Source organism: Cygnus olor, chromosome 3, assembly GCF_009769625.2.
Source record: "Cygnus olor isolate bCygOlo1 chromosome 3, bCygOlo1.pri.v2, whole genome shotgun sequence".
NCBI lineage: Eukaryota > Metazoa > Chordata > Aves > Anseriformes > Anatidae > Cygnus > Cygnus olor.
In genome coordinates, this window is record NC_049171.1 from 104,548,243 (window position 1) to 104,575,090 (window position 26,848).

Consider the following 26,848-nt stretch of genomic DNA (forward strand, 5'->3'; position numbering starts at 1 on the left):
GATCCAGATGTCATCAACACTGCTTTGCCAGTAGAATATGGCCCATCAGTTGAAGAGGAAGAGAAGGTAGCGATACACCCAGAAGACCCAGAAGGAATTCCTCCTCTCTTGGTTTCTGCACACCAAGACAGAAAAGATGACAAGCAAACTCTGCCATCTCCACCACCCCTGCCATCAGCCATCACTGCTGGAAAAGCTCTAGGGAAAGTGGGAGCCTTGGAACCGCCAGTCCCTGGGAAGGTGCAGTCAGCTTCAGCTGGGGGACATATCAACATGGCCTACACCCAGTCCAACCCCCCTTCTGAGCTACACAAAGGCCGGGGCTCCAGAAACAAGCCCACCAACCTCTGGAATCCAACCTATGGTTCCTGGTTTGCGGAGAAGCAGGCCAGCAGAAACAATCCTCTGCTCGAGAAAGAGACGCCTGAGAGGGAGAATTTGGGACATGAAGGAAACTGTACTGTGGGGCCCAACATTGTGACTGGCAGGCTACCAGGCTCCTCCCTGCTATTAGAGCCATCTTCCCTAACAGCAAGTGTTAAAGAAGTGCCTCTCTTTAGGCTCCGTCACTTCCCCTGTGGGAATGTCAACTATGGATACCAACAGCAGGGCTTACCTTTGGAAGCATCCACGCCACCTTGTGCTAGCAGTTACGAGGACCCCACCCTTAGAAACAAGAGCCACATAACCCAGCATGGGCCTTGAGAGCCCTCTACCCTCTTGACTTTTCCACCTGTGGCCCCAAGCCTTGAGGAGATGTCCTGTTACCCAGTACACCACAAGCAAGGGATGTGACAGCATTACCTTCTATTTGTGCCAACTTGCTCCAAAAGTGCCACCTTCAAAGTTGTAATTTCAAATAACCCGAGAGGCTTCAAATCACCAGAGCCCCAGTACAGTAAAAGAAACAAGGGGGAGGGTGGGAAGATAAAGGAAACAAATGTTAACTGTGAGGCCCAGCTTCCCATCACATTAACTCATACGCATGGTTGTTGTCATGCCCTTCCTGTGAGCTTTTCTTAGTTGTGCATTCTCTGCTTAAGTGTAAAGCCACAGTTCACTGCCTTGAGTGTTTCATGTCTGGGATTTTCTGTGCCAAACTTGTTGTTGCTAAGGAATGCTTGGAGAGCACCTGCAGCTGGCAGAGGTTTTACTGGGTTCGGGTAGAGCATTCTTCATCCAAAGTGAAAAAGGAGACAACTTTGGTGACACAATGGCACATTCCCAAGTTGTGCTCCAGCTACAGCCTAGTCTTTGAAAGTCCTTGAATGTATAGTAGTTATGGTGCTATTGGCAGGGCAATAGAATGACTGGTCATACTGAATTGCTTGAAAGAAACGACAGGAAGCAGAGAGGACGGGTGAGATGCTGTGAGGCACTGTGGTTTGGTGGGGGCGGTTGTTGGTTTTCTCTGTGTTGTTTTGTTTTTCTCCTGTGCTTAAGCGCTAAAACTGAGTAAAACCCTGTGAAATTCCTTCTGGCCTACAGAAGTAGGAATGTCCTTCATCACAACTTGCGCATGTCACGTGGAACCGAAGTGAAGCTTTAAAGGACCGTGATTGTGAGAGAAACTTCAGCTGTGCCCTGAAAATGGACAGCCATCTGCATATCTCAGGGGTTTAAAGTAGCCTTTCACAGACCATGTACAAGCAAGAACACCACAAAGGCCGATGACATTGTGCCGCAATCCAGATGCCAGATACTGTCTGTATTTGAAGGGTTTAGAGCCCTTTAACAAAAAACGTGTATGATCATGATTTAAAAACAAACACTGTATTGATTCATTTGTACACCTTGTGCATGAAAAATATTCCAGTAACTGTATTGTCAAAACACAGATGTAGGAAATGATTCATGTGTAAAGATGTGCATTAGTAACTTTAACTTACAGGTGCAAGGAGCTGTTTTAGCATTAATGAAAATTATCTGAAAAGAAGCTGTCTATTTCTATAGAAATGAGTCTTCTGAAGCATCATCAAAGGAATATGAAGGTGTTCTTCAGGCCAAGACTCTTCATTTCAGTGAAGTAATTCCGAATCTGGCCCTGGCTCCAAATATTGAGGTAAGCTTTCTGTCTGCTTAAGCGAACCAACCAGTATCTGCATTTACATACCGTTAACCTTTGAGATATGCAGCTGGCAATCAGAGGGCTTGGTTTGGGACACCACCCTTGTAAAAAAAGTAATTGAGGGTAAGGGAGGAGCACAGAGAAAAGTAGTGTGCGCTCCCAACCTGCTTTTCTTACATCTCTAGTATGCAGAACGATTATTTTTTTCTTTGCAGTAATGCCAAATTGTGTGTGGTAGTCAGTTAATGGAGATGTGCTCTTGTGTTGACAAGCTTGAGTGAGGAGCTGCCAGTGATCCATTGCACCGCTGTTGCATGAGCTTGGTGGTGATAACTAGGGTTACCCTTTGGGTGTTCTGCTGCTGTATGTGGGCTGCTTTAGCTTGAACTAAGAAAATATTTGTGATCGGTGAGGTTGCTACGTTTGTAGTTCTATTCATGCCACTAGCCATTGGAGAAGGATTCTGTCTAGCTTAGGACTGTGTTACTGTCACACTGGCCACTTTTTTCTACCTCAATAAAGTCAAGGAGGTAGGTTTGTGGAGTCTCAGGAAAGCTGATTAATTCAGCAGGTAAGCACTATCAGAGAATTTTCTTGCACCACAACATTATTCACATATAATAGCAATTTTCGTTTAAATATTCTTGCTTTCGCATTTTCAAATGGGTTGCAGCTCCTCATTGTTTTCTTTAGCTCATCTTTGCATAGGAGCACACTGAGTTTTTGCTGTCCTGCCTCTTACGCGTGACTGAGGACAGAATCTAAACTGTGTACTGACAGGTAGTCTTAAAGAATACACACAAACAAAAACATTGAAAGTTAATGATCTTTGAGCTGAAATTACTCTTATAGCTGAGGCAGCAGCTCTGCTGCTGCACAAATGCAGATAACCTACCAGATTATGATGTAGCATTTCTAAAGAAGCTTAAAAGAACAAGGAACAAAGTGTGATGCATGTTTAAGGAGTGAAGAGGAAAAACCAAGGCTTTCTTCAGCCATGGTGATAGCATGTGTACTACGCTGCTGTTTGTGCTGTGCAGTTACATTATCATAAAAGTTTGAACAAAATAGTCTCATAGAGTGAACATTGTAAACGATGAAGGAGCACATTACTGCTTCTTACCTATGCAATATGTCAGGAAGATAACTGGTCAGGCAAAATGGTGAGTTACTACTGAAATTCTCCAGCCTGCTGGGAATGGTTCTTGCACTAGCAGTTGGCTTTAAGCTTCCTTCCAGTGTCTCCAAAGTAAAATGCTTTTTTGTTTGTTTGTTTTTGTTTATTGGCTTTGCTTGTTTGTTTTGTTTTTTTTTTGTTGTTGTTGTTGTTTTTTGTTGTTTTTACCCCACACACACTTATTAACACTTGAAATGCAGAGGAATTTAGAAATCAGTTTCTACTTCTTCTTAATGTAAAAGAACGTAACATCTCTGAGCTCATCCACAGAAAGCATTTAGTTTTGTATACCAGTTTGCTGTCTAAGCTCCACGCCCCAGTTTGCACAAACTGCTCCATAAGTACTGATGCTGATCAAATCGCGATACTCAGAAACAAAGTTTGGAGAGTTTGCATGTCCTGTTTCTTACAATCAATGACAAATTATTTCTGTGAATTAATTGCCTGGATGCAGGCTGCATCAATGACAGTTTCCTGGTCACTCTATGATTGCATTAACTTCAAGCAAATGAATGTACGTCCTGTTGCTGAAATCATTCCAGGATTTCAGTATTAAAACACCACTTTATTTATATCAACCACTAGGATGTTGTAAAGAAAGCTTTCCTTAATAATAAACCCAGTTTCCTCTATTGCTATGGTAACAACTCTCACTTCACTATTCATTGCTGTCCCACGCAAAATTATCCGAAGGGCTGCAACAGGAATTATCTAACTATCTATGAAGTCCTGCTTCATACAGCAGTACACATGTGGTAGCTGCAGTTATCCTGCAGTTATGCCCTGAGTTGAAGAATTACCAGCAGGAGTTCATCCAGAGAGGCAGGAAAAAATATGATTGTCTTTCCCAGAGACAATACAAGCCAGGCAGAAGTTGGGGAAAAGCTAGCAAATGATGTTTTAGAGGTAATGGACTCTGTCTGCCTGTAAGGAGCTGAGTAATTTATTTGTCATAGTTGTTAGTGATGAGACAGTATCTTAACTTCTGTACAAGATATCTAACAGAATTTATTATAGCATTTCTGTTATAACTGGAAGCAGTCAGTGTCCATGTCTGTATTCCACTTTCTACCAGTTTAGCTCTAGCCTGTTTCTTTTAGATGTAAACCACCAGCAAAAGCATTTCATCCAGTCAATTATTTGAACTACAAACATTGAATCAGTTTTGAAAGCGCCAGTGAGCAGAATGGGCTTAAGTTACAGACCAAAGAGCACCCCAGCATGTGTAAATTCCCATCTTAAACCCTTCCACACTAGGCTTACAGTATTGTAGGAGAAACAGTTGAAGTCATTTAAAATCTCTTACAACATTTTGTCTGTTGTTTTTTTGTTAGTACAATTTATTGAGACAACATAAATCGTAAAATGTAGAAGCAAGTTCTGTACTTGCTTTTAAACTGAAAAAGTTAAACTTTTTCATTGTCAATATTTAAATTCCAGTCTTATGTATCTTCCTCATGCTACAGTGGAAAAGCGGGAAGCAGTATGATCTACAGGATATAAAGAATGAATATAAAAATTCCGTGCTACCACTCTCATACTCTGAAAATGACTTGTTTCCTTGTGGATGTTATCTGTTTCCTGTAGATGTTAGGTAGATTTTCTGATTCTGTGCTGATTTGTAAGCTGCTGAAGGTAAAGTAGGTTAGGATGCCTGTTTATCTACTTTTCCAGTTGTGCTTTCATCTTTGTTTTTACTACTGAACCTTGCTTCTATATCACATGCTTGGAAATGAAGCAAAGGCGAGAAGTCTGGGTTGTTCTGCTTCCTCAAGGAACAGTGGAAGGAGTGGTGGCAAGAGAGGGGCTTTGCTGTAGCAGGGGAGGGAGGTCAGGTACCACAGACTAAAAGCTCAAAATCTGCGTTAATTTGGCTGAGTCACATCTTTCAGTGGTGTAGTATCACTGGTCCACTTGCTTCACTTCACTCCCTGTGTGTTTACAAAAGGACAAAGGCTCAGTGTGAGAGTAACTGCAGCACCACTGGGCACAAATATTTAGACAGTGCATGAGGTAAGAGGTCTGAAATAGAATATGAAGGATTAAATTTTGCACGTTTGCTCCTCTTACTGAGCCTGTCTTTTTGGGGACAAGAACTTTGACATAGGAATAGCATAAAACAGCCTTTCACAGCTGCAAAGACATCACAAAGCATCTGTCCCAAAGTTAAATCCATCACAGGAAACTGCCTGAATTGTCTGCACCTGGCTTCTTCTAGTAACAAAGCTTCATTATAGGAATGTCTCTCTCATGTACAGTAGTTTATGCAACACTGTTTATAAAGGAAGGGCCTATGCACTTCAGGGATACTATGAAGAAAAATACTACTCTATGGTCATTGAGTATTTTGTATTGAATAGTGTATTTGTATTGTAAACAAGTGTAGTGAACCAAAAAGGCATGAAGACAAATAAAATGACTGTAAATGGCTTCTTCTGTGTTGGGTTGTATAATGACTGTATCAACATCAGGTCAGTTATAGAAGTAACCAGGTACACCTGTGCAAAAGGAGCAGGTGTGGTGCCAAACAGAGACTGCCATCTTTCTGGCTAACAGCAGCATGTTTAAGACTTGGTTGCATTGTAAATCTAGTACCCACCAAACTTCTTACAGAGGAGAAAGGTGCTGTTCCATCTATTACAAGCACCAAAGGTTGGCTTTCACCCAAAGGAAGATGGCTAGTAGAAATAGAGAACAACATGCACAGTTCAAGAAAGCAGGTGGGTGTTTCCATCCCTATATGTATATAGCCTAAGACAGCATTTTTCTTTGTTTGGAAATAGACTTTTCATAGGTCTGATTATAAACTGTACTTAATACAGGGAAGTACCACAGGTAAGTCCTATGACAGGCATAGGAAAAGCGAGTTCCTGCCCTGAAATGCTCCTTTGTTTCCCCTCCCTGTTCCACTCCCACACCTTAGGTAGCTACTTTCTTAAGAAACATTCCTTAAAATTAGAACGAACATTTATAGAGTTATTTATTCTCCTTCACTTGTTTATCCACGTGCTTATTATTCCCTAGCAGGATATTACCTTGGTTTAGTTAACAAAACTCCTGAGCAGGTTTTAGGCACACACGTCTCTTCTCCATTTCCCCACACACACTTCGGGTTCCTTCCTCTCTTAACTGAAAAGGGACCTCTCCTGTGCACTGCGAAGCACACTACAATATCCTGTTTACAAAATTTGTACATAAGAACAGAAGTGAGAGAAAAGATGTACATTCTATAAGGACCTAATGAAATTTCTCTTTACCATACTATACTACCCACCAGGGTTTCATTTTAATAATACCAGCAAGAAACAGATATTGGACAAAATAATGTTCAGTAGATCACTGCGTTCAGTACATCTTCAAATACAAAGCATTAATTTTTTACATTAAAAATTTACAGCTTTTATATTCAATTTAAATGTCCATAAGCTAGAATACAATATGCAGTATTTTAAATACAGCCAAGGAAAAATAGCTACATTAATTGTTAAAATAACATAATAGCAGCAGAATTCTGTCTAAAAATAGTATATTAAGATGTAATTATAGTGTCACTTCTTTCAAGGAGATAAAAGCAGGCAGATCATTTAAGAATAAAATGACCGTTCTGGAATACAAAACCACCCCAATAATATCCAATAAGATAGTGAGCAATTAAAATACATTACATGTTTAAAACATGGGCAAAATACTATCTATTTTTTAAAAAAGCTGATATGCAAATGTCACCTCACATTGTGTTACAGTGCTATACCTAAAATTAGCCTTAATTTAGCATAAGACTCTTACAATAAACTTATACTGGAAACTGTTCCAAACAAAACAAAAACAAACATCAGTAACAAACAAATAGCTAGTTAATAGCTTGCTTGAAAACCCTGCGTATAACCCACACCACTGGCAGGAATTACTATGCTGTATTTATACAGACTTAATATTTATGCTGCATCTATTATGTATAGTTCCACTCTGGGTTCATTTGCACTTAAAAATTGTGATACTCATAGCCTGCAGCACACCAACCAAACAACAAAAAAATACCTTTAAAAATGAGGGAAAGCTCTCCAAGAGAGTGTAAAGTGCATTATTTTAAAGAGTGCTTCTTATAAGAAGCTCTTTCAACAAATGCATACAACAAAAAGTGCATTTAACAACTACATGCAGTGTCTGTGTGTTTTTAAAGGCTTTTTACTTAATTCATTCACTAGGATAGCCACAAATACTTGCATTTATCAGCCCTTCTATATTCAGGAGGGGATAATGCCAGGGGGTAAAGAGGATGGATCTGATGATAAAATATAGAAATACTTCACAAGTGCTTGAAAAAAAGTCTTTTTTGCTTTTTTATTATTGCTAGCAGCTGGTATTGAAATTGTCAAAGTGTCTAGGAAACACACTAATGTCACTCATTAACCACCTCCTCTATCAAAAGCAAGCGATGCATGAAGCATTGTCAGTTCATTACTACATGGAAGAAAATCGTTTAAGTACTTTATGAATCACAAAGCAACTTTAGAGAACACTGGATATACTAGCATTCTCCCACTGGAGCATGATTCAAATAATACAGCATCTCAAACCCAAAAGCTTTTGGAGTAACCTTCCCAGGTAAGAGCTGTTTCATTAAGAGAAACAGAATAGTGTGTTTACTTCTAAATATGTGTATATATGCATATATATACACATACACACACAATATATATATCTTTATACACACATATATATTATATATATGTAAAATACAAATACAGGTTTAATTGTTTAAAAAATAAGGTGGAAATCTAGATGAGGTTTTTGTGTGCTTTAATTTCCTACTTTGTAGCATATTTTGGCTCAGCAAATATCATCTACAAGTTTTGCCCCATTAATCCCACGATAGGTTACTCTGCTAGGTCGAACTAAGACCCCATGGTTCAGCTTACAGGTGAAATAACGCGTTTCCCCTACAGAGCCATCATTCTTTCCCTTTGCACTTCGGAGTTCAAGTCCGAGCCATATCCCCGGTGCAAAGTCTGTAGGACCAATATACCTGATTGTACCCATTTCATTGGAGCTGGTCAGAAGAACCTGCGAGCCTTCGTGCAGCTTCACCAGTCCCTCAGCGTTAGTTGCACTGGTATTACTCCAGCTGTGCCGTGAGATAGAGCTCTTAGACCTAGTTTGAAAAGCAGAAAAGAAAGTTTTCTTTCTACAAAACACTCAAGGCAAATTTGTAATTTAGTGCAGTGCAAGAAAAACTCTCAAACTCCTTTTTTAAAAAAAAATGGTTTTGATCTCATGTTAATAGCAAAACATAATTTTAATATATTAGAATACACAGTAGTCTGAAATGCTTGGATTCATGATGTTTAGAGCAGTTGACAATATTGGCAAATTAAGCAGTACAACACATTTTGTTTGGGGCTTGAAAGAGGTTAGCCAAAACAACTTTTAATGTGCAAAGGTCAGTCAGTATTCTGGACTCAAAGAGCTGTGTGAAAAATACAAGAATTTGGAGAATGTGCAGTGATTAACAATTGGAAAACCATTTTGATGCCACCTTGAATATTGTATTCTTGAATACAACGTTGAATACAATATTCTGTGTTCCAGGACTGTAATCCTGGATATCCACAGAAAAATGGTTGACTGCTGCTTAATCTTCAAAGAAAAAGCTTCAAAGAAAAAAGAGTGGACATGTATCTAGTTTTTACAAGCACAAATATTTTCTTTTGAACAAGAAACAGCAAAGCTAACAGCCAGCTCACCCAACCATTTTAAAGTTAAATACTCACCTAAGAAAGGAGTTTCTTCTGTTTATCTCTTTTTGTGAAGATGCAGAAGTTGTGCTTAAGCTGCGTCTAAAACCTAAATGAAAAGGTTAATAAACTATGTAGAACTTGTGTTTTTTTTGTTGTTGTTTATGAGCTCATTTTTTCTGTTTATTTTAATACTGTTTCCACTACCTTTGCTACATGGTCTCCCTGCCAACTTAGAAACTAAGTGATGAACCTTCTCATGAAAATGAGTGTCTGTAACATGTTCAAATGTTCTGAGATGAAATAAATTAAACAAACCAAACAAGGGTAATTTGAAGCAGCCTTTTCACAAAAAAGCTTAGGTAAGGAAAACCAAAAATGACTACTTCAAGTATCTCACAGAAGTTTTAGCAATACTGTATGCACCTCTCCCTACACTGATCCCCTCACCAGGGGGATGAAGGACCAGGTTCAATTTATGATTACTATGATTAGAATGCAATACAGTAATAAGGAAAAAGTGTCAAGAGTCTTAACTCTGATGTAATTATTTCCACACGGACAGGCTTAATAACATGGTACTCCACATTTCATTCTGCAGTCAGCAACTGTGGGCTTCATTTTTAGGATGGGAACAGTCAGACTGTTTGCTAGCATTTAGGTTCTTGAAAAATCCCTTTTGTTTTCACAGAGGTTAGCTTTGGTGCTAGTAGGTGCTAGTTGAAGAATGGTAGAAGGCTACATAAACCAAATCAGTGTCTTTCACACCTACCTGGAAAACTGTGATTTATTTTACTTGATGAAGTCTCTGCAAGAGAATCCAGCGAACCTGTTAATCTAAAAAAGCAATAATAAAATGAAGAAGTCATTTAAACTCAACTTTTAACAGAACTCCTGCTGGAGCACTTCTTGTCAAATGTTGATTAAGTTCTATCATTTCCCTTTCCCATCCACTCTCAAAAGACACTAACATTTTAATTGTAATAAGGCTGGTATGTAAGAGATGAACATACTGATTTGCAACAAGCAAGTTACTATGGAAAGCCTTTTATTAACAGACAGAGAGGATGTATAATTTTGAGGCAAAGTTCTTTAACAATGTAGCTCAGATAGGACGTTAAGGGAAAGAAAAGAAAGAAGGTCTGGCAGAGTAACAGCATAATAGCAGGAAAGAGCACAGTACATCTCAGATTTTCTTCCAAAACCAAATGGAGAGGCTACAAATTAGCTTGGTGGATGTTTTGGGCCTTCCGTGCAGTTAGGAATGAAATGGTATTTCTAGTCAAGCCCAAAGGCTACTCCCTTTTATAAATGAATTTTGCTTGGAGCATCAGGATTGTTTTCATTAAATCTAACCTTCATGACCCAGACTGTACTAGAAATGGAGGCCCTTGAATGAAAATACTTGAAGTAGCAGCAATGGAAATGGAGCTGCATTTCCAATTTATATTCTGCTTTCAGAAAGCTGATCTAAAAACCATAAAGTTTTTAATGGAGGTAATAAACTTCCATTAGCAGAATAAAAAGATTATTTCTTCCATATCTGCTGCAAAACTTCATTTTCCACTAGAAATGTATTAAGAAAGTGTTTGGCAATACAAACATTAAACCTGCCTCAGTGCTTACCTCTGAACACGAGATGGTGGTGCAAATATACCGTATCTAGGAAGACAACTGAAGTACTGAACACCTCCTACTGAACCATCATTCTTACCATGAGGCTTGTCCAATTCAATTCCACACCAGAATCCTACAAGATTTAAAAACAGTAAAATCATGGTTATTTCTTTTTTAAACAAAACACCACAGGCATTTCTTTATCCAGATTGTTGGTACAGTTAATATTCACCCATATTAAGAAAACCGTTTCGAGTTAAAATTTGTCTATCTACCTGATAACATATATACAAAAAAAAATGTTTATTACAAAATAAGTTTTTGCATAGTTGTACCAGAATCATTATCTTTAGATTTATTGTACATGCTTTCAAAAAATTAACAGCATTTTAATTAACACAGACAAAGTAAAAACCTTTGATATTTAAACTAAAGTTGAATGGAATTGTTACCAAATGCAACAGGGGCTACTTGACAAAAAAGGACATATGAAAGAATAGTAGTGGTGGTTCAAGTTTCCCTCTTCAGTCCTCCGACCACATGATTTATGCCTCATCTGAGATCATCAAAGCTAAAATTTAAGTTCTGACATTAATTCATTCCTTCCCTCCACCTAGCAAGTTACAATTACTACAAATATTAAGGGTGACTGTATGATATTGAGAACAGGGTATAAGAATCACAACTTGCCAGCAATTCATCTCATACAGAACACTCAGGAGGCATCAAGATGTTAATAAGCCTGATCATTCATAACCCATGATAAATGAGAGCTAATTATGTAAATGTGCTAAATTTTGTACTCCAGTAGCAGTCCTTATGATATCCATCTCAAAAGATTCAAAAATTTAATTAAAGTCTCTTGGTACTAAGGCACTGGATAAAATGGTAATTCTAATAATCAGCTCGTGAAACTCAGGAATGACAACTTATGAATTAGAAGGTCTCAGTTTGTCAGGAATTCTCTCCTTCCTGTTTTCAGAATTAAATAAATATCTGCATTTTGCAGCAAAATGAATAGGAAATAGAGTTTTGGTAACTTTACAGAGCTTTGACATTAAAATTGAAATTTAAAAATGTTACTGCTAGCTTTGTTAATGTATGTTATTACTAGCTTTGCAAAGCTCTTTTTACTAGCTCTTCCCATCCTTGCTTCTTGCAATACCATGCTTTTCACCGAAAAAATTCTTTCCTTAATTTGGATGTGAAAGGGAGGGTACAAACTGTCGAAAAGCGTTCTGATTTTAAACTTCTTAGAGTGTATTGAGGAACCTGTACTTTTCTCATTGTTCACTTTGTAAGAAGTAACAAGATTTTAAGAGCGATCACATAAAAGTGTAGAATTAGTTAAATACAGTATCTTAAGCAAGGACTGTCTAAAATGAAATTGGGGGAAATGACGAGAATTAAAGAAATATGTAGTTTGCACTGCAATCTCACATGCTTTTTTCTTTTTTAAAATGTTGATGCCACCAAATATCAAGACAGAGTATTGCTCATTACGTATCAATTAAGTGGTCCTTACTTAAACCAGGTACTTAAACCAATACTTACCAACTGCAATTATGCATCAATCTTACAATAATAAGATTATGATCTTATTAAAAGATACAGACATAAGGAACAGAATGTGGTTTAAAAAGAATAAGTAGTCAAAAAACTGTTTCCATAATTTAGGTCAACTCAATCGGTTTGAAAATGTCTGGATTCACTGCAACGTGGTTTTTGTATTTTTCCTAATTTACACACACACACATATACACATATGTATATTCAATGAAACATAGGAGAAAGAAAGATAACTTTGAAACAAATCAGTAAATTTAGAATATTTTGGAAGGAGTTAAGAATAAGGAGTTCCCAATGGTTCCCTTCCTGTCCTCATGTGCAAGCTATTTCAAATTGGTTCTACAACATACACAAGGTGTATTGCAACTACCTGGTGCAAATTTTGTCGTCCCACAAAATCTAACAGTGCCTGTTCTCTGTCCTACCACCAGTACTCTGTCTCCAACTTGAATTTCTCCCTCATTGAAAGGAAATTTCCTCGCAGCTGAAGAGGAACTGTACAGCCCTGTTCAACAGAAGAATAAGATTTCAAATTGTTAACGTTATATCTTTAAAATCAAAGAAAATCTTAGTAGATAGTAAATCACCTGATTAGTCAAATATCCATACAAATATCCAATCAACTCAGTGTACCTTTAATACATAGCAACACAAATTTTACTTAGACAAAGTATTGCTTTGCTCCAGTGGACAATTGTGGACTACAGCCTTTTCTCTATGAGCTGAAAGGCACAGTGCCAAACTATAACATTTTTCTGCTTGAAGATGTTATAGAAAATTACGAAGTTGCAAAGCTTAAGTTTATCAATTAAATACTTTCATCTGCCTTTCTTTATCCATCTCATATTCTGAAACAGCCCAGGTAGTTCCAGGTAGTATTTAATACAACAGTAAACTTCCTCACTTGAAAATCTTCCTTGATAAAACGTATCATACCAGCACTAATTTTAGATGAGGCAGAAGATGCTCTAGTAAGTGGCTTTTTATTGCTGCTAGTTGAGTTCCGCTTCTTATTCTGCTTGCCTTCTAAGGAGGTAGTAGAAGAGGAAGAGCTGCTGTATCCAGGAAAACCTACAAGACAAAAAGGAAATATCCCTTCAGAGATCACATTTGGAAACTGATGGACTAAGCAGAAGAGAAAGCTTCTGCATGAGGGAATTTATCTGCTTTCCATACAGTGGGCAGAATGCAAAGTAAAGGGTCAAAATTAAGAGTGTTTTTTTTTAAGTAGTAGTTAAGCAAACACATGCCATGAATAACACAGGTAGACCTGGTCCTCCCTTGGGAATAAGGTGCTAGTTTAGTGCTGTAAGAGGTCTCCAAAAGCCCCATCTTTGTTACTCCATGAAAATTTTTCTAGACAGTCCCAAGCAGATTTATTGTAATATGGAAGCCTTAATAATAAGGGATCATACCACCACACTGTCTAGACTTGATGACAAGTGGAAGGAAGGTGACACTATGTGAATGAATTATTGTCTGGATTAAAGCCTACTACATTCTGTTCCATACTGTGTTAATATTAAAATTGATACAATAAGATAAGAAGTGGAAATAAAGCACTTTCATCACCATTTTCAAACCCTGATATCTAAATCGTCCAATAAGACTTATGTTCAGCTTTCCTCCATCATTTTCAAGACTCCCACAGTACCGTTTTGTGTATTTTTTGTTTTTGTTTTTACCAACAATGGCAATATGGTTTTACAGAGGAAATCCCAAAGGAGACTTGATTTTTATTTTTTTAAGAATACTCCTGAAAGTGAGGTCCCTTCACGTTTTAAGTTCAGCACACACACAAAAAAAGGTTCAGCAAAGTCACAATCCAATTCTGAAACTAGGTAATTGCAGAGAATGATTTATATTCAAATGGAAATTTTTAACAAGCTAGTTTCATTTTCCATAAAAAGCTTGCAATTGTGTCTTCCGTGATACCCATCATCAAAAAATGAGCAGCACAGAGCAAAAGGTCTCCCTTAGAAACATAAGAAGGTACATCTGCAGGTACTCTGTAATGTCATTTACTAAGAGACAGCCTTCAGCTTTAAGGACTTGTCTGTATTCTTGGCTGTGTATCTGGATAGAGGTTGTTGCTGCCAAACCAGCATAGAATGCCAGTCAAACATTCACATAATTTACTCTTGCTCCTAGTACACTAATGTGTACTTGCTTGGAAATTGAACAGATAGACAAGGTTTTTATTTTTTTGAAATAAGCCTTGCAGATGCAAGGCTTTTACAGAGCAAAACAGTCATAATACTTCTTCTGCTTTACTCATTTTTTCTCAAAATGTTAAAAAAATAAAATTAGTTTAAATTTAAAATTAATTTAGTTACCTTCTTTTGCAGGTAGCATTTTTCCCCTGTTAACAGTCATTAAGTTGGTTTCAGAAGCACTGGGTTTTTTTGACATATTTAGGCCTAGAATAAAAATATATACATATATATATATATATATATATAAATATCTATAGAATTCAATTATATCCCAACAATGAACAGCAATTTTACAGGAAAATCATGTAAAAAATTAATTTGAAAGATTTGCAGATAAATGGATGCATGGATAAAATGGATAAAACTGTAAAACTCTTTAGATTCTTGCTAAGTGGGTAAAACATGACTGCAGAATTGTTTTAATGGATGTTAGACACCTTAACACATTAAAACAGTCCAAACTATCTTGCCACACTATAACATGGTCTGCAAAATATTCATGTTTATATTAAAGGAGTTTCACTTAAGTCTTTCAAATATTCACATCTATTACATAAACAACACACAAGAATACTTTCATAGTACTTAAGGTACATTGTTCACTCCTATTAATTTCATATTTTCTGCATTAAAGATTACAGAAAAAAATTGAGATCAAATCTTCAATCTATAAATAATGTATACCAATACTGTTTTTAAGGAAAGATCCTTACTCTTAGAGCAGCAATGTTGTGATATGCATATGAACTAGTGTTAACACCTTTTACATTCTATAAACAACTGTATTGCACTTCTAGCTGTGTTCTAACCTAACTCAACAAATAACAAGCTTTCATATGATTTGCCCTGTCCCTGTTATGAAGAAGAAATCCTATATTTTTTATTTAACTATCTCTCTCAGCTTAATTCAGCTACAGGGGCTGCACTGGTTTACAGAAAAATTTGCAGAAATTTTATATTGTAGCCATTAAAAAAAAAAATCTGTGACTAATAACACATTTCTCAATTTGATTAAAGTAAGCCTTTTTTTTAAAATCTTGAAAAAGTGCTATCATCAATCTGATGGATGATTCAAATCCAGCAGAAACAAATCAAATTTGAAGATCTCTACACAGTATCATACTTTACTTTGCAGTTTATAACCATATCTACAAACAACATTTTTTTCCTGGATTACAAGCCAGTTAACTGTAGAGACGAAGTTTAAAGGAAAGAAGAAATTTAATCTGATGATGCACATAAACACTGCAAAACAAAGTTCTGCATTACGCAGCTTTATCCTCCCATTCCAGACCGTGAAACAGCCAGGCACATTCATTCTAAGGGCCCTTTCGATACAAGAACATGAACATCTTAAAAGTAACAGCTTCAAGGTTACTGTTAGTAGATATAAGTTCTGCTGGCCATAACTCACTCTGATTTTACCTAAAACAAGCATCAAATGTTTTAAATTTACAAAGACAGTCATGCAACTTTGACAGAGAAGACAGTTTATGACTAAACTGTCTTGAACACACTGTCGGTGGCAAAGGAAACAGACCTATTACAGTTTAACAAGTTCTAAACGGTTCACAACAAACTGAATCAAACATTGAAAAAATATTTAATGAAGTCAGCATAGATCTGCTCCTGAGCAATACAGCTAACAAAGTAATTATTCAGAGATGCATTTTATGCAGGACATCAATTTCTAAACAGCTTAAATCTTGTGTTAATTGCAAATACACATAATTAGGGCTTACTTTCCCCCTCAATGTACACACAGTTACATGAATCATCCAAAATTCTGCCAAAAGATCCCTCTTACCAGCCTGTCATATTGTTTCAATAGGCTGCATAAACCTGCTGCACTGGTAAAGAGTGGAGTGTTTTAGGGTACTTGAGCAAATTCATAGAAAATGTATGCATAGTCTTCCATCCTTGAAGCTGTGTTGCCTTAGTATGAATCACCTAAACAGGATTCAAAAGACTAAAGACATCCTAATGTAACATATTTAATAACATTATTATTAGTCAGCCAGCCAGCTACAGAGCCTGATTATGCATGGTGGGCACTGTACACAGCAGGAAAGAGTCTGTTCTCAACCTTGGAATCTCAACAGATGAGAAGAGATGCATCATTTGTACTTTGCAAGTCGTAAACTAATCCTTCCGTATAAGTTTATTTGAATAAATCACTAACAGTCTAAATCAGTGCAAGGGACTGAGCCTGTAACTCTAACCAGTAGTCTAAGGCCTTAGTATAGCCACATCTGTTCTCTTCTAATTTGCCTCTGGTTTTACCTAGATAATGTAATTAGCAGAAAAAACACAGTTCGTTAAATAGTTACTTGATTGTTTTGCCAGAAAATTAATTAGACGTATTCAATTTCTATACATAAAATTGTATATAGATTAGTTTCAAGATTTTCACCAATCTTAATGTTGCAAGTTACCCAGGAAGATCATAGTAAATGAAATCATGTTATGTTTAGACATGTAATTAACATCACAACGAATCAGAAATTACTTTAAAGACTCGAGAATAAATGTCGTGATGAACTCCTACAGAGTATATTAAAGACAAGAACCTCTATTGGCACATAGTCACTAAGCAGCTATATACAACGTCCTACCAGGAACAGGCAGTGAACAGCACCTTCTCATCCCATGTGATGAACTAATTCCAAACAAGTTTTTTAATACAAAGATTTACAGGACTGGTGGTAATTCTTGAAAATTAGCATCTCTATATCCTGTCTCAACAGGAAAGAAAATACTCACCAGAATTCACTTTGGAAGTTACATGCGTTATATCTATTTTCTTGGATTTGACCAAAGGCGAAGATCGCATAGAAGTACTTCGTACAAAGGGTTTCTTGTGATCGTAAGACTTGCTTATTTTAGAAAGAGGTGCAAAGATACCTGGAGAGAAAATTGTATGGGCCAAAAAGAACCAGAGATAATATTAATGTAATGTCTTTCTCTTACATCAGTTAATTTAGGTATTTTTTCAGCCACATTCATGGCTAGTTATGCTGTTAAAGCTCTCGTAGGGTAGGAAGGACTAGCTCAAACAGAATGCGAAACCAAAAGGCTTATGAAGCAACTTGAACAAAGTAATTCAGGCAGTCACTAAAACTATCAATTACAATCTCCTTTTTGGCCTAATGGTAACCCTCAGTCTCTGCTGCTATAAAATGCAAGACTATCTAATGAGTATTCATGAAATATCAGTGAAAACTGTAACAGGTTGAAAACAACTACAAGCATACCTCCTTTCAAAGAGGAAAGCAAAGCAAGTAAAAAACATGACCATTGCTGTTACAAGAGAAATAGCTTCAGCAGTATAGATGTAAAAACAAGAAATACTATTATCTCAGTTTCAAGGAATACCATAAATTTTCATTTTTTGTTTCAGTGTTCTTGCAAATATTTGCAGCAAAAATACTAGGCCAGGAACAGTTAAAAGAATTAGTAAAAACAAAACTATAAAAAAAGGCATCAGAATCTGTATTCTCCCCAAAAGTTTGTATCTTCCAAGTGTTTTTTTTTCTTTAATTCTCTTAGGACATGAAGTATAAAAAAAAAGGTTATACCGCATTTCGGTGCACACTTGAAGTACTGGACTTTTCCAATACTTCCATTGTTCTTTCCTTCTGCTTCATCCAGTTCTATGCCAGCCCACTGGCCACTTGCAAATTCCGTTGTACCACAAAATCTTAACGTACCAACCTAAAGCAAAAGGCATCAACATAGAAAGACTGTTAAAAAAGCATTGTTCACAAGAGCATAGTATAGATTATGAAGGTGAGAGCAAATCATCGCCAACCTTTTAATCAGAACAAACTGAGAAATGCAAACATAATGATCTCTCTTGATGATTGACATTCCTATCTTTCAGTGCCAAAGAATGCATTTTCCAAAACTTATTATTCCTTCTGTGTATATTTTGAACAAAAGCAGTGGCTATTGACAGCTCTCATAACATACCAGAATTCAACAGTAAGCACCATTGTACAATAGAACTCAAACTCAGCACGGTACACAAGTATATGCCTAACGAGAAGTTCTACTTTCAGTGCCTTCCATAAGAATAGTTCCAGAAACCTGGTTTGATAGCTTGCTGAATTGAAGATTCCATGGAAATATTAGATGTTAAATTCCGTAACTTTTTTATTTATATTGCAGAGGTTAAAAGGTAAACACTGCCTTCGGAACATACTTAATATTTTCTTTGGAAAAGATTATTAATTCTTTTATTCCCTTCTTATGATTAAAGAAAATTTAAAAATCTAACTAACGTTTTAAATATTTTGTTGTTGTTTTAATATATATTACGTGGACGTAAGACATATTAGTCTTGCTATTGGACCTGTGTTTACTCTACACAAATACACATTATAAGCACACTAACTTCCAGCAAATCGGGGAGGAATATCTAAGAGAGATGTATTTAACATTGATTTCAATTCATTTTCATATTTATATACATATCACTTATAGTAATGAAAACCCTTCATCTTTCAGTTGCTCAGTTTTCATCATCTCATATGACCTTAATAATCTTACTTAATTTTTCACTGTGACTTCACTGTCTAATCCAGTCTTCAGCGAGCAAACAGACAGGAACCAATCTTTTTTCTAATCTACAACTTTTTGGCTATTATTTCTTAACATTTCATAAGAAATAAACATTACCCAGACACTATTTTTCTCTTACTCTGAAGATTGTCTTTAAACTTGATCATTATAAGCAGGTACATAACATCTAAACACAAACTTTTTAGCTACCAACCCACACATCAAATTCAACTGGGAGAAGTTTGACTAAGTGGCCTAACAGATTCTTCCACTCTCCGGGCACCAGCCAAAAGCCACTTACCAAGAGAAGGAAGGGACCAGCAGGCATTTCAAACCCTAGGACTTGAGTAAGAAAGGAGCAAAGGATACACAGGCCATGAGATATACAGCAGAAGCAGGAAAAAGAGTTTCCTCCCAGCTACTGGTTTCCCTGCAGTCACGTTTCACTTGAGCGTCCATTGAGAACATAACACAGTAGGAGCCAGCAGAACTGTGGGACCCCAAATTACGTACACACAAATATTTGCTTTCACAGGCTTCTACCAAGTAAGACAACTACAATAGCAGATGCAGCAGGAATCACAAAGAATCCATTTCCCCTCTATCATTTACTATGCTCGGGCTTCCATCTGCATTGAAGCTGACACTTTAGGAGACTGCAGAAGCAGGAAAGAGAATAGGTATGTATAAACACTGCTCATAAAAACATGGCCACTCCAGTGCCCTCATTCCAGCTTCTGTATTCTGGAAAACTCATCAAAGAGAACATTAGGAATTGGGTATCATTTTCATCACTCTGTTTTCACTTCTGCTCCATCCCACACACATTTATGAGTATAAATGGGCAGGGGGAGACAGGTCTGAAATCAACTTCTCCATTCAGACAAACGGAGAAAGTGGGTGGGAAGCAGCGCTCCTCACACAGAGAGGAAAGAAGGGAGGAAAGCAGACATGGAAAAGGAAGACTGAAAAGCACAATCACATTCCTCCTTCCCACCTGTCATATGACAGCTTCAGCTCCCGTAACAAATGCTAACAACTTGGAAAGCTTTATCCATACACAGTAAGCAAAATTACAGTACAAAGTACTGTGGGCCTTATTTCTCTCAAAACTACACAGGAGTACTAATTTCTTCCCTTTCTTGCTATAAAGCCTTTATAAATTCGCATTTACATTATCTCCCCTTGCTTTTGCCGTGCAACAGCTTTCTGTAAAAGAAAATTCCATGGATTTGTTATTTGTCTTTTAAGAGCAGGCAGCTTCCTCTGCATACTTCAGTTAAAATGCCTTCTGCACAGGTAGTGATTCCCTAACTTCTTCGGACCTGATTCCAAGAATATACCACAAAAATGCAGGATGGAGGCAGCTTTGCACTCTCAGTGGGGTCCACTTCAAAACACTTCAGCTGTGGTAATTACAAATTACAAAGTTATACTAGAAAAATACTAGAATACTAGAAAAATTATTAAACACAAAACTATTCAAACATAAAATTTTGCTCACTGACTCAAAATGTCTTCAATATTTACCAGAAAAAATATTAGAAATCGTAAAAAGAATACTAGCACTCTTAAATCATTTCTGAGCCCTCGCTATCGCAAATAAAAGGTACCGATATTAGCTGCAACAATGTTAAATTTTTCAAATCCATTTTTAAAATAGTGTCTAGCAAGTTAGCTTCTTAAAAGCTATTCAAATCTGAGCTGGACCAGTATTAAATATGTTCTTATACGTCTACAGAACAATATAACAATCCCTTTGGCACAACACTGCTTCAAAGATTTTAGCTGCATTGCACCAGTGAAACTGGGTCACTCTAGGCTAAGCAGAATTGAAGAAAATAAATTTTCTGCTGCCTTCTGGAAACTAACAGGGTTAATTCATGAATGAATACTGGTAACTTTGAAACTTGGACAACTCACAAAGTAATCTGTAAATTTTACTATCATTTTGATGTGACACCAAAAGTGTTAACAAACTGAATGATGCTGATGTACTACAGGAGACTGTTAAAATTTTGTTTACGGATGCAGATGTTGTCTGTCGAAACAGCTTTCCATGGGAGTGACTCTCTTTAACACCTAACTGTTCGGCTCATTACTTCGTGTAACCATACCCTTACTGCCATCCAGAGTTCATACCTCTCAGAAAGCATTTTAGAGCCTCAAATTTGAAATATGTCTCCGAATACATAAATTGACTATCCAGAAATTATAAGGATAATACAGAATCATAGAATGTTTTGAGTTGGAGAGGACCTTACAGATCATCTAGTTCCAAGCCCTGCCACAGGCAGGGATGCCACTCACCAGACAAGGTTGTCCAGGACCTCATTCAACGCAGCCTTGAACACCTCCAGGGATGGGGCACCCACAACTTCTCTGGACAACCTGTTCCAGTGCCTCATCACCCTCTGAGTGAAGAATTTCCTCCCAACAGCTAATCTAAAACTCTTGTCTTTTAGTTTAAAACCATTTCCCCTTGTCCAATCCCTTCACACCCTGGTAAGGAGTCCCTCCCCATCTCTCTGATCATCTTTGTAGCTCTCCTCTGGACCTGTTCTAACAGGTCCGTGCCTTTCTTAAACTGGGGGCCCCAGAGCTGAATGCAGTGCCCCAGATGGGGTATCACACAAGCAGAGTGGAAGGGGAGAATCCCCTCCCTCAGGCTGCTAGCTATACCTCTTTTGATGCAGCTCAGGATACAACTGGCTCTCTAGGCTGCAAGTGTACAATGCTGGTTCACATTCAGTTTTTCATCCACCAATACCCCCAAATCCTTCTCATGAGGGCTTCTCATCGATCCACTCATCACTCAGCCTACATTCACGTTTGCGATTGCCCCAACCCATGTACAGGACCTTGCTCTTGGCCTTGTTCAACTCTGTGAGGTTTGCATGGGCCCACCTCTCAAGCCTGTCCAGGTCCCTCTGGATGGCATCCCTTCCCTCCAGCATGTCGACCACACCACCCAGCTTGGTGTCATCCGCAAACCCATCAAGTTACTCAGCATACCTTCTGTCCTGCAATAACGACACGATCTCCCAGCTTCAGGCCAAGCGATAAGAGCATGGCCTTGCCTGTGACATGATTATGGTTTGGAATCACAGCTTTTGAGACATCACATGACAGAGACACTGCATCCAGCAATATCTGCTTGATTTCTTTTGCACTGGCTGCTGCATCTGCCATTTCCAGTGGCATATCTACTGGATCAGGAACCACATCCACTGGGATCTGCCCTTTGTCATTCTGTAAAAATGTAACATACTACTGAATTTAATGTTGTGACAGCTGATTAGGCAAAAAAACAGAGCAGTTTACAAAGTTTTTAATCCGCTTCATTAGATATTTTTCCTAGAATATAAACAAGAATAAGAACATCCACATTTTCAAATGAGGATGCCAAGACATCCTTAGGCAAATAAGATAGCATTTACGGTGTTTTATTTTCAGAAGTGCTAAGTTTCCAAAATTTTTAATCTTAAGAACATTATTAGCACTCTGGACACATGAGAAAGGAGAAGAAGAAGAAGAAAAAAAAGCACCTGGATACATCTGTTTACCCCAACACAGATTCAGTAAAGTAAGAAAGAATTCTGGTCTGTAATATCAATACTATAAAGCTAACACTTCTCAAAGAATTTATCTTTCCCAAGCATACAGTTTAATCCTTGGTGAGGCTTATTCCAAATGTAAGATATAATTAAATTAACACATACAGCATGTGTAGAATATACAAAAAAAAAATGGTGTCACATAAACTTGAACAACTTTATTCAAGTATTTATTTAGATACAGAGTACTGCATGAGAAATGAAATGAGGATTAAAAATCCTTTCCAAACAACTTCCACGTCCATACAGTAGTTACTGTGATTCCTCTGTGTCCCATGAGATGCTTGACCTACGCCAGAGTTAACCTTAACTCAAGGCCAGTAGACCAGAGAGCATATACACTGCTTGGCCTTCAGGCTGCTACAATGGCAAGTTCTGCCTACCCTCCCTTCAAAGGCATTAGTACAAATCTTAACCCGTCTTCCAAATTTCAATTTGTGGAAGCACAATTATCTGTGTAAAAAAAGAATCTGAAAATGGAGAACTGAGATACCACCTACACTTAAAAAAAAATCCAGGATGGGTGGCTACACACATAGAGCAACATTTTACACTGTAACTGAGGTCTACTATTTGATTAGTAAGAAGAGCAGCTAATTGTTCTTCATTATCAGTTATTCATGCTAAGACTAAGTTTACTACTAAGCAATATACTGAATTGCTGGAGGTCACATACTGTACTCCTGTATTTCTGAAAAGATCCACCTTTCATGACAACTGTTGCAAAATACAAAGGCGTTTTAACAAATGAAAGGTAAAGCATCAAAACAGAACATCTTGAACACCATTTGAACTAATGAACCACATCGAGACATGAAAATACAAAATTCAACACAGAAGTATGACAAAGCATAGAAAGTCATCTACTGCAAGTTACAAATAATTTTTCAAAAGCACTATTATCACTCCACATAATACATTTTTAGCTAACCAAAACCCATACATGCTGTTTTACTTTTTCCAGATATTTTTCCCCAGATGATCAAATCATTTAATTATTAGCCTTTTGATGTATATACAACCTAACACCTTACCCTAAAGGCAGGATTTGCTCCATGTTCCAGTAAACACTTGACGGCTCCTGTACATAGGTTAAATGCAGCAATATGTAAAGCTGTTCCAAAATCAAAATCACTGCAGGTAGCATCTACATCTGCAATTAAATATCATGTGAGGTATGCAAGTCTGTTAATTGAATATTTCACTTTACAGATTACTTGAGAGAACATTATTTTTTTTAATGAAAGTACATTAATTTTTATAATTTATATCAACATTTATACAGAGACACAATTAGCTATGTACTAAATGCATATGAGAAGTGATTCTACAAAGAATGTTAACCTTATTTGCATGTGTTTATTCAGACCATGTTCTAATCTGGAAGATGAGCATTTACTTTATTTTTTGATACTGCTATTTGAGATACCCAATCCACTGAGCTAAGACTAACAAGTAACTTTAGGTTTGCATGTAAATTAACGTTTCACTGATATTTATATTTTACTGTTTATAGACTTTAAACTTTAAAATCAGATGCAACTTCAACCAGTTGTTTTCCTTTATGAACAGGTAGTGGGACAAGGGAAAACTGACTATACCTCTGCTTTGCACAAATTTTATTAGTGATGGCCAAGAATTATGTAAAAACTACTGATTTTTATAATTCCTGTGTTTCCAAAGAATGATACTCAAAAGGGTCTTGCACCGACATTTTGGAAAATACAGTACTGCATTTGACTAGAAGAGGGTTATCATGATACACATTTCCATTAATTGTTCCCAGTATATCTTTTAATCAGCTGTGAAGTTAGTCTTTGGCACCTCTCCTAAACTATACAAGAGATGTCAATTTGAGTCAATTAAGAATATAACCATTTATTTAAAATGCCAACTGATCTCATACAGAATCCAAAAGCCAAGAAGGATTTAGCAATAATATTCCAGTTTGAAATACTGGTGAAGGATGTAAAACTTTCCACCTCAGGGCTGTACAAGTCTTCTAGCATTCTCCAGTTACAGTCTCTATCCCACTAACCCTTTCCACAAGTTGATAAATAAAACTTATCTCAATTGTATCAACATTCTAATATGTTTATACTGAATTAATATTTTAGGGCACAAAATATAACAGACATAGATCATAAATACGTATATGCATGTCAACTTTATACATAGAGATTGACTGACTTTAAAAAGATGAAAGGTACCAAATTTTAACAGCTTTACAATTGGTTTTTGGAGCCCTATCTTTTTATTTTTTATCAAAAAGTCCTACAAGAAGGACACGGAGGTGCTCGAGAGAGTCCAGAGAAGGGCAATGAAGCTGGTGTGGGGTCTGGAGAACAAGTCTTACGAGGAGCGGCTGAGGGAGCTGGGGTTGTTTAGCCTGGAGAAGAGAAGGCTCAGGGGCAACCTCATTGCTCTCTATAGGTACCTTAAAGGAGGCTGTAGGGAGGTGGGGGTTGGTCTATTCTCCCACGTGCCTGGTGCCAGGACAAGGGGGAATGGGCTGAAGTTGCGCCAGGGGAGGTTTAGGTTGGATATTCGGAAGAACTTCTTTACTGAAAGGGTTGTTAGGCATTGGAATGGGCTGCCCAGGGAAGTGGTTGAGTCACCATCCCTGGAGGTCTTTAAAAGACGGTTAGATGTAGAGCTTAGTGATATGGTTTAGTGGAGGTCTTGTTAGTGTTAGGACAGAGGTTGGACTAGATGATCTTGGAGGTCTCTTCCAACCTAGACAATTCTGTGATTCTGTGATCTTTTTAAAAATATATATTTATTTATGCCAAACACTGAAGTAAAACTGTTCCTTAGATATGACCTTTCAGATAGCTCATATGTGAAGAAAAATGAGTATGTCAAAGCTGCTTCAGCCCCTAGTTTGTCACATGCTGTTGCCAAATCTCCACTTCTCCTTTACCATTCTCCAAATATTTCAAACACACTTCTCAATGATTAAGGCACTTAAAAACACTGAGAATTTGCCAGAATAGTTGCATCTTTGGTCTTGTGCATATATTCTCTTATTCCTCAAACAAGAACTTAGAATTAACCTAGCTGCATTCAGTTCCGCTAGATATTTCCCTACCATTTTGTACAAACCTCAAGCTTATGAACTTTAAAACACAGCAATGGATTCTGTGCATTAAACCACACAAAAAAAATAGGTTAAGAGAAAACACACCAACAAAATTAACTAGAAGAATAAGAAATTAGAAATTTTTAATGTAAAATGGGTAAGCAAACCCTACACTTAAAGACCACTACACATCAGCTTAGGATCAACAAAGGAACAAAATACTGACAACTATATGAAACAACAGTAATACCTACCTTTTGGCTTTGCGTTTTTCAAAATAACACTAATAAGTTCTGGAACATCAAAGTAAGCAGCATAATGCAAGGCATTCATATTTGTCCAGCGGCTGCGTAAACTGCTATCAGCACCCAGATCAATAAGCTGTGTTGCAAATTTTACAGCAGTTTCAACATCACCTGCAAGTCAATTTTTTTTCAAACATGCATTAGAGATTTATTTACAGGACCTCAAAAAATATGCACATGCTTATGTGTAACAAAATGTACATCAAGCTCTTAAATCTTACAGAAGAGCAATTACTATTAGATGCACTTCTTTTTAGGATTAGAATGCAAGAGTCTTTGCCTGTTATGATAAAAGAGCCAAAATCTCTGCTACGTTATGTAACACAACCTGCCTATCTCCAACATAAAGAACAGCAATCTGATAGGGAAAGAAAAAATACGTTCCACAATGATAAAGTTTATGTTAAGAGATCTTCCACCACCAGGAAAGCTAGCCTCTGCCAGACCTCACTATGAAACTTTTAACTCCGAGGAGAACTGGGTTCAGAAGCAACAAACACAACAGGGGAGTTCAGAGTTAAAAGAGCTCTTATTTCCAGTAGTTATGATCATCATAATGTAAACAAAGAAAGATTACTGTTTTCTTCTGACATGATCAGAGTGAAAGAAAAAAAAAAAATGAACAGCCAGCCACTTAAATGTTCTGGTTTTATTAACCTAAGACTGTGAATACATTACTTCACAGTTTGCACCTCAGTCTGAAACAGCCTTTGCTGTTATTAAATGTATGTTTAAATTAGTACTATTGTTTGAAATACCTGTACCACTAACTGCCACAGCAATAACCCCATAACATCTCCACATATTCCTTTCTGACGGACACTAAAAGCCAAAACTAAGCACTAAAAAAGTCTACTTCAAGAAAACCTTCTGTAATACTCATTGGAAGTAGCCTTTTT

At 37.1% G+C, this 26,848-nt stretch overlaps 2 protein-coding genes across 11 annotated transcripts in view; one reads left to right on the forward strand and one right to left on the reverse strand.

Annotated features, from left to right (window-relative positions):
- Positions 1-7,282, forward strand: part of ALK (ALK receptor tyrosine kinase) — a 313,946-nt gene extending 306,664 nt beyond the window's left edge. For 4 of the 6 annotated variants that reach the window (XM_040550717.1, XM_040550719.1, XM_040550718.1 and 1 more), the window contains one exon: positions 1-7,282. In XM_040550717.1, the coding sequence (XP_040406651.1) occupies positions 1-705 (705 nt within the window). In that variant the 3' untranslated portion in view covers positions 706-7,282. The other 2 variants (XR_005818022.1, XR_005818023.1) reach the window with 2 other exon arrangements.
- Positions 6,201-26,848, reverse strand: part of CLIP4 (CAP-Gly domain containing linker protein family member 4) — a 27,963-nt gene continuing 7,315 nt past the window's right edge. For 2 of the 5 annotated variants that reach the window (XM_040550724.1, XM_040550725.1), the window contains 13 exons: positions 25,899-26,060; positions 23,597-23,715; positions 21,961-22,197; positions 17,961-18,096; positions 17,146-17,286; positions 14,503-14,586; positions 13,103-13,237; positions 12,537-12,671; positions 10,607-10,730; positions 9,753-9,817; positions 9,017-9,089; positions 8,272-8,397; positions 6,201-6,420 (listed from right to left, as the gene is read on the reverse strand). In XM_040550724.1, the coding sequence (XP_040406658.1) occupies positions 6,411-6,420; positions 8,272-8,397; positions 9,017-9,089; positions 9,753-9,817; positions 10,607-10,730; positions 12,537-12,671; positions 13,103-13,237; positions 14,503-14,586; positions 17,146-17,286; positions 17,961-18,096; positions 21,961-22,197; positions 23,597-23,715; positions 25,899-26,060 (1,547 nt within the window). In that variant the 3' untranslated portion in view covers positions 6,201-6,410. Of the gene's footprint in view, positions 8,398-9,016; positions 9,090-9,752; positions 9,818-10,606; positions 10,731-12,536; positions 12,672-13,102; positions 13,238-14,502; positions 14,587-17,145; positions 17,287-17,960; positions 18,097-21,960; positions 22,198-23,596; positions 23,716-25,898; positions 26,061-26,848 lie in introns of all 5 variants that reach the window. The other 3 variants (XM_040550722.1, XM_040550723.1, XM_040550726.1) reach the window with 2 other exon arrangements.